This window comes from Halichoerus grypus, chromosome 3, assembly GCF_964656455.1.
Source record: "Halichoerus grypus chromosome 3, mHalGry1.hap1.1, whole genome shotgun sequence".
Taxonomy (NCBI): Eukaryota; Metazoa; Chordata; class Mammalia; order Carnivora; family Phocidae; genus Halichoerus; species Halichoerus grypus.
The window spans coordinates 85,933,832-85,946,548 of NC_135714.1; the positions used below are offsets into that span (position 1 = coordinate 85,933,832).

Here is a 12,717-nt window from a genome sequence, read left to right on the forward strand (position 1 = left end):
CACCAGCAACTTGAAAAAAGATAATGTGTTATGAAAATGAGAGTAATTATCCACAATAATCTAATTAGCTTACTAAATTTGTAATTTCTACATTAACCTACAGAAATAAAAGCTGATAAAATTGATGGGTTCCTTCAGCCACAGAAATTAGAACTGGTCAAAACTCAATGCTTCTAAATTTCTGCTATGAAATTAAACAAAATCTTCTTTTCATATCAATAAATATCCGAGTAATTTAAAAATATCAGTCTTTATTTACATATTGTATATCTCAAAAAACGCTGGGGGAAAAAAGTTTCAAGAGGAAGTCAGTAAATTCTCATAGATCTGCCTGTTGCTAGCACTTGGGGGAGAGGGAGTCGTGGAATTCTTGGAGATTGGAATCTTGATGGCAGAACTTCAAATGTTCGAATCACTTGCCAAGGAAGTGCCACACTTGCTCTGTGTTTGAAATGGGGAAGAGGGTGTCGGGGAAGGGGTAAAGAGGGAGGGAGGGAGGGAGGAGGGAAGACAAATTTAATTCAGACCTTTAGGAAGTATTTAGGCAGAGAAAAACAATCATAAGCTTGGTATGACACATTTCCCTATTTCAAGTTACTCCCCTTTAAACTCTTGTCCTAAGTTCTCTCATTTGGCTCAAGCCTTATATAAAACTGTGCTAAAAATTCCAGAGCCTTCCCATTTTATTCCATTCATCTTTCTGGATCATTTTAGTCTCTACCGAATAACACAGAAGTTAGTGTCCTAGCTACAGCATGAAAGGTCTAGGAAAACCTTGTACTGCAAAATTTGACTGCCTGTCAAATATCCCAAAATGGGATAGTATTGAAAAGAAACAGTCTGTTAGTTTCCCATATAAGGAATACAGCTTGCTTTCCCATGAAATGTCTACAGATCTGCTCTTTTCTAAACATCATAGAACTTGACACAGTAAATAGTTCTAATTTTTCCTCCAATTTTGTGAGTTGAATGCTCTTCTAATGTTTTATATTAAAACAAAGGATCAAAAATCTTGCAAAGTTTCAAAGATGAATGCTTCGTGCCTATGCTTATACTCTGAAATTCTTACTACACAACATTTTTACTTGTTTCTCAAAACAGCTTCAAATAATGGTTAACAAAAAATACAGTATTTTCAATCCTACTATAAATTTTGATTTTAAGATATTTATTTAAAATGATTCATTAAAATGATGAGATAATAAAGAAAATCTCCCAAATTCAGGTATCTGGAGTCTCATTAAATTTATCAAAAGTACCTGAAACCTCTCAGTACTTCACCAAAAATGTCACTAACACAAACTATTTTCTAGCCTAGAAGTAATATATGTGCTCCTTCTCATTTTCTGAAATTAGGAAATAATTGATTTCATCTGAAAATTTTAATGACTATTTTAAAAAGTATTTTACTTGGTTTATATAACTTTTAAATTAACCTATTGTACTTTTTCTGGTTTCCACCATTATAAACAAATTTATATATCTAGCTCCTCAAGAACCAAAAACCGTACCTTCTTCTTTATTTCTTCCCTTATTTGGTGACGATGACACCTGAAAGATAAAAACAAAGACTCCCTGTTACGAATATCTAGATGTGGAAACTACATCCACAATGTTTTTTTTTTTTTTTTCGTGAAACTATAAAACAAACTTTATGCGCAATGGTTCTCTAACCTGAGAAAAGTAAGTACTCCTCTCTGCCTCTAATTATCATTGCTTCTTCTTTGGGATAAACAAACCACAGACAGAGTCAAATAAAAAAAGCATGCTTGAAAATATTTTTCTCATTAACCCATGGGAACTACTGAGAATGCAGAGGAGAGAAAGAGGTTTTCTTTCAGTTGCTTCCCTGGCTGAGGACTAGAGGACAAAAATCCAACACACACATTCATAGACACATCATGCACATGCATACACACACACACACACACACACACACACACACATTATGTAATTTATTTAGCTGTCTTCTAGAGCATTTAATTTTTCTGTTTATTTCCATGACTGGGCCAAGATTTATAAAACAAATGTAGTATAATCTGTGATAGACAAGTTTGAAAGAAAGGCTTTTCTGAGATGCCAGATTTTTTTTCCTAATTAAGAACAATACATTTTTTAGTTTTTTTTTTTTTTTTTTTAACATTTTATTGAGAGATCCCTCATCCATGGAGAGGAATGCACAAAGCCCAAGAATAAACATCTATGTAATCACCACCCAAGTTGAGAAATGGAACAGGCCAGGCCCTTCCCCAATCATAACTTTTTCTCCCCTCGGGATAACCACTACCCTGATTTTATAACACATTTGAGATTTCAAATTTAATAACCAACTTCTAATTCTCTGATTTTGCTCACCCTCAATAGGAAAGATCTGTTTCTAACCTTTGAGGTCTGGGACAAAGGTACAAAGGGAAGACCGCATACCATACATGTGAATACTTAAAAGTTATAAATCAAGCTAACAAAGTGATGAATGGAGTATAAAGTATGCTCCATCCTCCTATCTTGAGAAATATACTTTTGTAACGACTTGGAAGCCCTCGTTTGGCATTCTAGACACCCCAGAGACTGCCTGAATACAGCAGAGTAAGGAAGAGAGGCACGTGGCCCTCATCCTGCCCCACTTCTCTCCCGTTCGCAGGCTCCAGGCTGTAGTGAGGGGCCCCCCTTGCACAAGGGCAGAAATTCCAGCCCACACATTTATGTACTCCCTGCCTCCGAAGAGCCACCCAATGGACCCTGCAGAAGTAACAGTGAGCACACTGTTCACAAAGGAATGAGCATGGACTTGGGGAGATGCCCATGAAGACCCTAGAAACAGGCTTGCAGCTATGTGGGCAAAGGATTTTGAGTAGCTAGAGTGTGGTATGGAATGCGGGAGCTTGGCTCCTGGTGAATGCACAACTTTGGTCCCTTGGTCTTGCCTTATGGGGAAGGACATAACTGATGAAGGCCAAAGCAAAGTAGGGCCCTCCTTGCTTAGGTCTAAGGGCAGTACTGAATAAGAACAAGTCAGTAGGAAGAAAAACTTAAATTTCAGCAACAGTAAATAGCCTCTGGATAATTAATGCGTCAACTTGGAAGGTGTCTGTAGCTGAGATTAACATTTAAATAGGTAAACTCTCAGTAAAGCAGACTGCCCTCCTTAATGTGGGTGGGCCTCAACCAATCAGTTGAAGGCGTGACTAGAACAAAAAGACCAGCCTCCCCAAGCAAGAGGAAATTTTCTGGCAAACTGCCTTTGGACTTCATCTGCATCCCTGGCTCCCCTCTGTCTCCAGCTTGCTGGCCTACTCAGCAGATTCTGGACTCACTAAGCCTCCACGATCACTTTTTACATATATCTATACATCCTATTGTTTCTTTGGAGAACCCTAATACATTCCTCTGAACCATAAATAGTGTAAAGTTATTTTTCCTTTTACTCTTTAAGAAAAAGGCTAATCAAATGTACTTTATGTTCTGTCACAGAAAAATGATGTAACAAAAAAACCTCTGTATAAATTCTATACAGAACATCCTTGAGATTTCCAAGTACTTCAAAAAAAACCAAGAAAAAATTCTATTCAGCTTCCTAGCACAAGAAAATGCTTAACGATGGTTGGTTTGGAGGATGACAGAACTTACGTAAACCTGGGTGTGAAAGTACCACCACAGTATAAAAATTATACTCACTGAGAGTAGGCCCCTGGGATTTGATGGCTGTTTTACTACACAGACAGTAAGAGTAACTTCTTTATTCTTTGCAATTGGTATGCTCTTTCAATTGTGCAGGACATCTATTACAAAGTTTGTTGGAAAGTTAGCTGTTTAGCTTTCCTGTTCAAAATGAGCATGTTTCTTGCTGGAGCTGCCAAACATTTCAGAGGAAGGAAACATGTGGTATATAAGCATACATCAGAGATATGCAAGTTTGGTTCTGCCACTGCCATAATGCAAGTATTGCAATAAAATGAGCCAAATGACTTTTTGATTTCCTAGTAAAGGTTCTGTATACACTCCATTAAGTGCACAATAGCATTATATCTAAAATAACAATGTAAATACCTTAATTTAAAAATTATTGCTAAAAAATGCTAACCATCACCTGAGCTTTCAGTGAGTTACAATCTTTTTGCTGGTGGAGGGTCTTGCCTTGATGTTGATGGCTGCTGACTGATCAGGGTGGTGGTTCCGTACGTTTGGGTGGCTTAGCAGTTTCTTAAACAAATAAGACAACAGCGAAGTTTGCCACATTGATTGACTTCTCCTTTCATGAATAATTTCTCTGCAGCATGTGATGCTGTTTGACAGCATTTTACCTACAGTAGAACTTGTTTCAAAACTGTAGAGTTAATACTCTCAAACCCTGCCGCTACTTTATCAACTGAATTTATGTAATATCCTTTGTTATTTCTACAATCTTTACAGCATCTTCACCAGGAACAAATTTCATCTCAAGAAAACACTTTGTTCATCCATAATAAACAACTCCTCATCCATTCCACTTTTACCATGAGATTGCAGCAATTCAGTCCCATCTTCAAACTCCACTTCTCATTCTAGTTCTCTTCCTATTTCCACCACATCTGCAGCTACCTCCTCCACTGAAGTCTTGAACCCGTCAAAGTCATCCATTAAGGTTGGAATCAACTTCTTCCAAACTCCTGTTCATGTTGATATTTTGACCTCTTCCTTTGAAATACAAATGGTCTTAATGAGGTCTAGAACGGTGAAGCCTTTGTAGCAGGTTTTCAATTTACTTTGCCCAGATCCATAGAGGAATCACTTATCTGTGGCAGCTATAGCCTTATGAAAGGTATTTAAGTAGTAAACTTGAAAGTCCAAATCACTCCTTTGATCCATGGGCTGCAGAATGCATGTTGTGTTAGCAGGCATGAAAACAACATGAATCTCACTGTACATCACCATCAACTGTCTTGGGTGACCAGATGCATTGTCAATGAGTAATAATATTGTGAAAGGATACTAGGTCTCAACAGTGGGCTTAAATAGTCAGTAAACCATGTTGTAAACATGTGCTGTCATGCAGGCTTTGTTGTTTCATTTACAGAGCACAGACAGAGTAAAGTTAGTAGAATTCTTCAGGGTCTGAGGATTTGTGGGATGGCAATGAAGTCACTAGCTTATGAGCCCCTGACAAGTCGGCCTGTCCTCTGAAGCTTTGGAAACCAAGCACTGACTTCTCCTCTCTAGCTATGAAAGTTATAGGTGGCATCTTCTTCCAATAGAAGGCTGTTTCATCTACACTGAAAATCAATTGCTTAGCGTCTCCACACTCATTAATCATCTTAGCTAGACCTTCTGCTGACTTGCTGCAGCTTCTTTTCCATCAGCACTTGCTGCTTCACCTTGAACTTCTGTGTTATGGAGATGGCTTCTTTCCTAAAACCTCATGAACCAACCTCTGCCAGCTTCCAACTTCTCTTCTGCAGCTTCCTCACCTCTCTCAGCCTTCACAAAATTGAGAAAAGTTAGGGCCTTGCTCTGGATTAGGCTTTGGCTTAAGGGAATGTTGTAGCTGGTTTGATCTTCTGTCCAGACCGCTCAAACATTCTCCATAACAGCAATAAGGCTGTTTTGCTTTCTTATCACTTGGGTGTTCACTGGAGTAGTCAAGAACTTTTCCTTTGCGTTCACAATTTGGCTTATTGTATGAAGCAAGAGGCCTAGTTTTGGGCCCGTCTTGTCTTTCAAAATGTGCCTTCTCCATTAAGGTTAGTCATTTTTTGCTTTTGATTTAAAATGAAAGACGTGGGACTCTTCCCTTCACTTGAACACTCACAGGCCATTGTAGGGTTATTAACTGGCCTAATTTCAATATTGTTTTGTCTCAGGTGATAGGAAAGCCTCTCTTTGGGCCACATGGGGAACAGCCAGACAGTGGAACAGTCTGAACACACACATTTGTCGATTGTGTCCACTGCCTTTTATGAGTGTGGTTTGTGGTGCCCCAAAACAATTACAATAGTTAACATCAAAGCTCCCTGATCACAGATCACCATAGCAAATATGGTAATAAAAAAGTCTGAAATATTGTGAGAATTACCAAAACATGACAGAGACACAAAGTGAGCAAATGCTTTTAGAAAAGTGGCACAGAGCCAACAGACTTGCTTGACAGTTACCACAAACCTCAATATGTACACAATGCAGCATCTGTGAAGCACAATAAAGTGGACGGCAATAAAATGAGGTGTGCCTGGACAAAACAGGGTCACTGAGCAACTTCTCCTTAACCTAAGAAGTATTACAGGACAGAAACAAACTACTCCAGCTGAAATATTTATCATTACATTTTATTTTAAAAATAATTTCCAGGGGCGCCTGGGTGGCTCAGTCGGTTAAGTGTCTGCCTTCGGCTCACATCAAGATTCCAGGGTCCTGGGATCGAACCCCGCATCGGGCTCCCTGCTTGGTGGGGTGTCTGCTTCTCCCTCTCCCTCTGCCCCTCCTCACCTCCCGACTTGTGCTCTCTTTCTCTCTCCCTTCCTGCATTCTCCCTCTCAAATAAACAAAATCTTAAAAAAAATAATTTTCAGAATGTTATTTCTTCATTCTTTTTTTTTTTAAAGATTATTTTTATTTTTAAGTAATCTCCACACAGAATGTGGGGCTCGAACTCACAACCCCAAGATCAAGAGTCACGTGCTCTACCAACTGAGCCAGCCCAGCACCCCCTTATTTCTTCAATCTTAAAATATATTTCTTGGTTAGAATATATTCAGTATGTACAAAGCCTTATAAAAAAAGAAAACAAATATCACCAATAAGTTGAACGCTCAGAGATAAGAACTCTTATAGTTTGGGGGTCATTTTTTTTTTTTTTTATATTTTTCCATATTAACATATGCCAAAAGAGAGACCAACATTTAAATCTGAGAACAAGGGGTTCATGAGACACATCTGCTCTTCAATTTCTGACCTATAGTCAATGGCTTCCTGATTCTTAAATGTAACAACAAACTACACCTGCTTACAAAAAATGGAAGAATTAAGAGCAGCACAGAGGAGCACCTAAAAGTGACCCAATCCCAACTCTGTCAGAAGTCACCACCACGACGTTTTCATGGTAAGAAATGAAGAAAGCATTTTCAGTTACTTACAGGAAAAATGTGGGCACCCTCTAATCATCTAATATAAATTCTCCACAAAACAGTATTATTTTATACTCTTATTCTAAAAATGCCATCTCTCCTTTTCCCACTCCAAAAATACTTTCATAAACGAATCTGGAGTTTGCAGTACCAAAGTATTCCTCTTTCTTTTACCCACCAAAGAAAGCTTACTCTAGCCTCTGTCCCAATTCATGCTTAAACTGTATTTTAAGTTGATATGAACCATTAATACAACTGCTCTGTACTTAGTGCCTCTACTTCATATAACCCCACCAGGTCCCTACAAGCATCTTCCATTGCAGGTTACATTTGTTCAACTTAATTAACTAACATGATACACTGATTGAAACACTATAAAACTGTGCTTTCCTATATAAGAATTGATATTCTTTCACTTTATTATTAAATTAATAATAAAAATTAAAGGGAAAAAAAGTTCCCAGTTTTTCATTCAGGTATAGCAGGCTTGTAGTTGATTAATTTAATTAATTAAATTGATTTAATTAAATTAATTAAATTAATTAAATTATCTTGAATATTCTCTTCCTGCATTATATTTCCACAGTTCATAAGGCAATTGCTGTGTATTAGTTTTACTTTTACATTTCTTTTCTGATTTTTGCTTTAGAAACCCAGCAAAATATGACCAATTCTTAGTTATCCATAGACAAAATGCAGAGTATTTTAGGTTATGTAAGTTTAATCTACTTCCTCTTCCTTCCAATAATGTATATAATTGGCTAGAATCAAACAAAATGACCTTATTTTCATTTGTTTCACCTTTGAGTGGTGATGCAGAGTGAGCTTTTAAGAAGTCAAAAAGGAACATCTTTATGATAATTCATTATTAAAATTTTTTAAAATATCTTTTCTTGATAAATCAGGATCTGATTCTAGTGCACTGCCCTTTAACATTCAGCTGAGAAGTCCTGACATCAAATACAAAATCACCGTCCCAAATTTCACACAACACTGCAGATATCACTGCTTCACTAAAGAAATAAAGCCTACCAAGTGTAGTCAGTACATTTTTAATTAAAGTATAAATTTCCCCCTTACTCTTCTCCTTCAATGCACTACTCATGAACCCATGAACCATCATCACGGCCATCTCTGAGCTTTGTGTGCTCCAGGTTTGCCTGAGACTGCTTTTAGGGGAAACCTGGCCAAGGGAAGGCAAAAACAAAGTGAGACTGCTACTGCTGAGACTTCTCTGGGAGGTACTCTCTTCTCCCAGTTCCAGAAGTTTCTAGTGCTTTCCACCACTCCTGTGAGCTAAAGGTTCACAGTATCATGAGACTGGGCCCTGCAACTGAGTGGGAGTGTGCTACTTATTCTCTTTGCCCTGAATCCTAAATTCTAGGAATTTTAATCCCTGAGGCTACCAGGCTGTGTAGGGCCTGAGACAGGTCTGGGAATTTCTTTAGCAATGAGTGTGGTTCTTTCTCAGTCCTACATGCACTGAGTTTGTGTGTGCAACCTCACAAAGGTCAATTTTTTTTTCCCCCAGCAAAATGACTACAGTCACCAAATAGTAAAAAACCTTACAAATTACCTAATTCAAACTTTGCCCAACTTCGCATGATGCCTAGAGATTTTTCCATTTCCTCAGAGAGCAGAATACAAGGAAAGTGCTTAAATAGAAGCATGTGGGAAAATTCTGGGAAAAAAATTCCCAGATGGGAAAAGTGGTTAAGTATTAGAATAAGTTATGTTGTAGAAACTAAATTCTCTTTCCTCTTCCCTTTCTTCCTGTTCAAGTCTCTGAATATAGGACTGATTCTCACTGAATAATTTAAATTAGTCACAATGACTTTTCCAATATCCAACAATGGGATGGGCTATCTCATGAAGGAGTGACATCCTCATCACTGGAAGTATTCAAGAAGCTGGAATAGAAGGGATTTTTCTCTCTGTGGTCCATTGAATTCAACAACATTAATGCCAATAGTGATAATAAAACCCAACGTGTATTGAATACTTTCTAGCTGCTTCACATTTTACCTGAATTATCTCATCCAATTCTCTATAGTAACTCTTATAAGGAAGATATTATTCTTAGCTCCATTTTATAAATAAAGAAACCAGGCATAAATAAGTTAAATAATTTGTCTTAAGTTATGAATGAAAGACCTGATATTTGGACCTAGATGGTCTGACTCTGGAACTTTTTTTTTTTTCCCCATAAAGAAACTCACGGGACTAACACCAACATAAAATAAATGGTGCACACTGTATTTACATTATCGTTTAGTAAGTTTTGACATATATACACAAAGTCATCATCACAGTCAAGATAATAAACATATTACCCACTATCCCCAATTTCTTCCTGTCCCTGTAAAAGAAACTGCAAAATCTTTCCTCCCTGGCTCTCTCCCAAACTCTCCAACCAATGATGTTTTGCGTCACTATACACGAGCATTTGCATTTCCTAAAATTTTATATAAATGGTATGATATAATATGTATATGTCTGCCTTTATATACTCAATTTCCTAAATTTTTTAAAATTGTCAGCCATAAAAAAAATAAATAAAAAAAAAATAAAATTGTCAGCCATGTTATAAGCATGTATCAAATATTCATTTCTTTTTTTGCTGAGTACTCCCACTGCTGAACATACGGTCTGAATATACCACAATTTATCCATTCATCTGTTGATGGACATTTGGGTTGTTTTCACTTTTTGTCTATTACAAAGAAAGCTGATATAAACATTTGTGTACAAGTCTTTGTATGGACATATACTTCCATTTCTCTTCGGTAAATATATAAAAGTGGAATGGCTAGATCACATGGTAGGTCTATGCTTAACTTCTCAAGAAAATGCCAGATTGTTTTTTCCATAGTGGTTGTATCATTTTTCATTCCGATCAGCAGGCTATGGAATGACCAGTTCCTCCACATTCTTGCTCACAATTGAATGGCCAATCTTTTATATTTTTAGCTATTCTAAGAAGTGTGCATAAGTATGTCATTGTGGTTTTTAATTTATATTTCCTTAATGACTAGTCAAGTTGAGCATCATCTCACGTGTTTTCAGTATGTCTTCTTTGGCAAAGTGACCATTCAAATATTTTGCACATTTCCTTTGGGGGTGAGGGGATGTTTTATTTTCTTATTAATGAATTGTGAGAATTCTTTATATATTCTAGTACAAGTCCCTTTCTCACGTGTATGATTTTCAAATATGTTCTTACTGTATGTGGCTTTTTATTGTCTTATTTTTTTACAGAAGAGAAATTTTTAATTTTAATAAAATTCAATTTATCATTTTTGAAAATAGGTTACGCTTTTAGTGCCATATCTAAAAAACTTTGCCTAACTAACCCAAGATCAAAACAGGTTTATAGTTTTATGTTTTAAATTTTGGTCTAAGATGCATTTTAGACAATTATCATATATAAAGTGCAAGGTATCGATTGAAGTGAGGTTTCTTTGGTACCATATGGAATAACCAACTGTTCAAGTACTACTTGTTGAAAAGAGTATCATTTTGAAAATCAGTTGTCCACATACATGTAGGTCTATTTCTGGATTTGGTTTCATTAATTTGTCTAGTTTTACACCATTACTAAAGTCTCTTGATTACTGTAGTTTTATAAAATGTCCTGAGATCAGGAAGTTACTATTCCAACTTTCTTCTTTATAAAGTTGTTTAATTTATTCTAGGTCTCTGGTACTTATGAGTTTGTTACACGAGTTTGTTAATTTCTATAAAAAAGTGTATTAGAATTTGATTGACATTGCACTGAAATCTATATAGATCAATTTGAGAAGAACATCATAATTTGAGTCTTCCAGCCTATAAACATGATGTATTTATCATGTTTATAAATATATCTATTAATATAGTTCTCTGATTTCTGTCGGCAATACTTTAACAGGTTCTTCACATATTTTTTTCCAGATTTATCCCTAGGTGTTTCATATTTTTGATGCCATTATAAATATCATATTGACTTTTAGTTTCCAACTGTTTATTTCTAGCATATAAAAATATAATTGTTTTTTGTATATTGATCTTGTATCCTGCAACAAACTTGTTAAAATCACTTATTCTGGTCACTTTCAGGTAGATTTTATTGAATATTCTACACAGACATTCACGCCATTTTCCTTTATAAGCTGGATGCCCTTTCCTTCTTTTTATTGCACTGGCTAGAACCTACAATGCGAATAAAAATAGTGGAAGTCAGCTACGCCAAGTATTGTGTTTATGGAAAGATTTTAAGTACACATTTAATTTGTTTATGCCTATTTCTTCTTCAGTGAACTTTGGTAATTTACATATCTCAAGGAATCTGTCCATTTCATCCAAGTTGTCAAATTTACTGGTATGAAGTTTTTCATAGATTTTCCTATTGTTCTCCTAATAACTGTAGAATCAGCAGGGATGTCACTTTTCTCACTCCTGATGCTGAAAATTTGTCTTCTTTCTTTTCTTTCCTGATCATTCTGGCTAAAGAGGTAGCAATTTTATTGATCATTTCACGAACTAGCTTTTGGTTTTACTAATTCTCTCTGTTGTTTTCCTAGGTGTTCAAATTTTTTAATTATGAATACTTCAAACATGCAGAAAATGCAGAGACAATTATAACACATACCTACTCCCTACACTTTTAAAAGAGTTAACGTTGTTATTTCAGAAACTTTACAGAAGTCTCTTTTTCTCCCTACTCATCAGAAATTAAAATTGTATTTATTTCCCTTCTCAGAAGTAACCTGTAACCACCATGCTGACACTGGTGCTTACTGTTCTTTTTTTTTAATAAAGATTTTATTTATTTATTTGAGAGAGAGAATGAGAGAGAGAGCATGAGAGGGGTGAGGGTCAGAGGGAGAAGCAGACTCCCTGCTGAGCAGGGAGCCCAATGCAGGACTCGATCCCGGGACTCCAGGATCATGACCTGAGCCGAAGGCAGTCACTTAACCAACTGAGCCACCCAGGCGCCCTGGTGCTTACTGTTCTTATTTATGTTTCTAAAATGTGAACACCATTATCAGTTTGTACCCATAAAAATATATGGTACTGCTTTGGGTGTTTTGCATACTATGCACAATGTCTTGCTGCAAAAGCTTTTTCTGCCCGACACTGCACTTTCAGGTTTTACCCATGTAGAGTCACACAGTTCCAATTTCCATATTTTGCCTGTGGCACAGCATTCCACCACATAAATTTACCATAGTTTATTTACCCAGCTCTTATCCGTAGACTTTAGTCAGTTTCCAATTTTGCCATGTCTGATCACATAAACACACATGTGTACTTAGAAGAGCAATTTCTGAGTAGTGGATTCTAAGTATCTTCAACTTTACTTACAATTACTTAATTGCTCTTTAAAGTAGTTGTGTCAATTTATACTCCCATCAAACATATCAACAAGTATGAGAGGTCTCCTTTCCCCACTTGCTTAAAAACACCTGGAAAATCAGACTTCTACACGTTTGCCAACATGGTAACTACGAAATTATATTGTGTCTTAGTTTTTTTTTTGTTTTGTTTTTTAAGATTTTATTTATTTGACAGAGAGAGAGACACAGCGAGAGAGGGAATGCAAGCAGGGGGAGCGGGAGAGGGAGAAGCAGGCCTCCCG

General features: G+C 36.5%; 1 protein-coding gene across 7 annotated transcripts in view; it reads right to left on the reverse strand.

Annotated features, from left to right (window-relative positions):
* Nucleotides 1–234: 234 nt before the first annotated feature.
* Nucleotides 235–12,717, reverse strand: part of PPA2 (inorganic pyrophosphatase 2) — an 82,814-nt gene continuing 70,331 nt past the window's right edge. For all 7 annotated transcript variants that reach the window (XR_013446423.1, XM_036094779.2, XM_078069039.1 and 4 more), the window contains 2 exons: nt 1,512–1,551; nt 235–441 (listed from right to left, as the gene is read on the reverse strand). Coding sequence is in view for 6 of the 7 variants with exons in the window: in XM_078069039.1 (XP_077925165.1) it covers nt 400–441; nt 1,512–1,551 (82 nt within the window). In the remaining variant the exon portion in view is untranslated. The remainder of the gene's footprint in view (nt 442–1,511; nt 1,552–12,717) is intronic.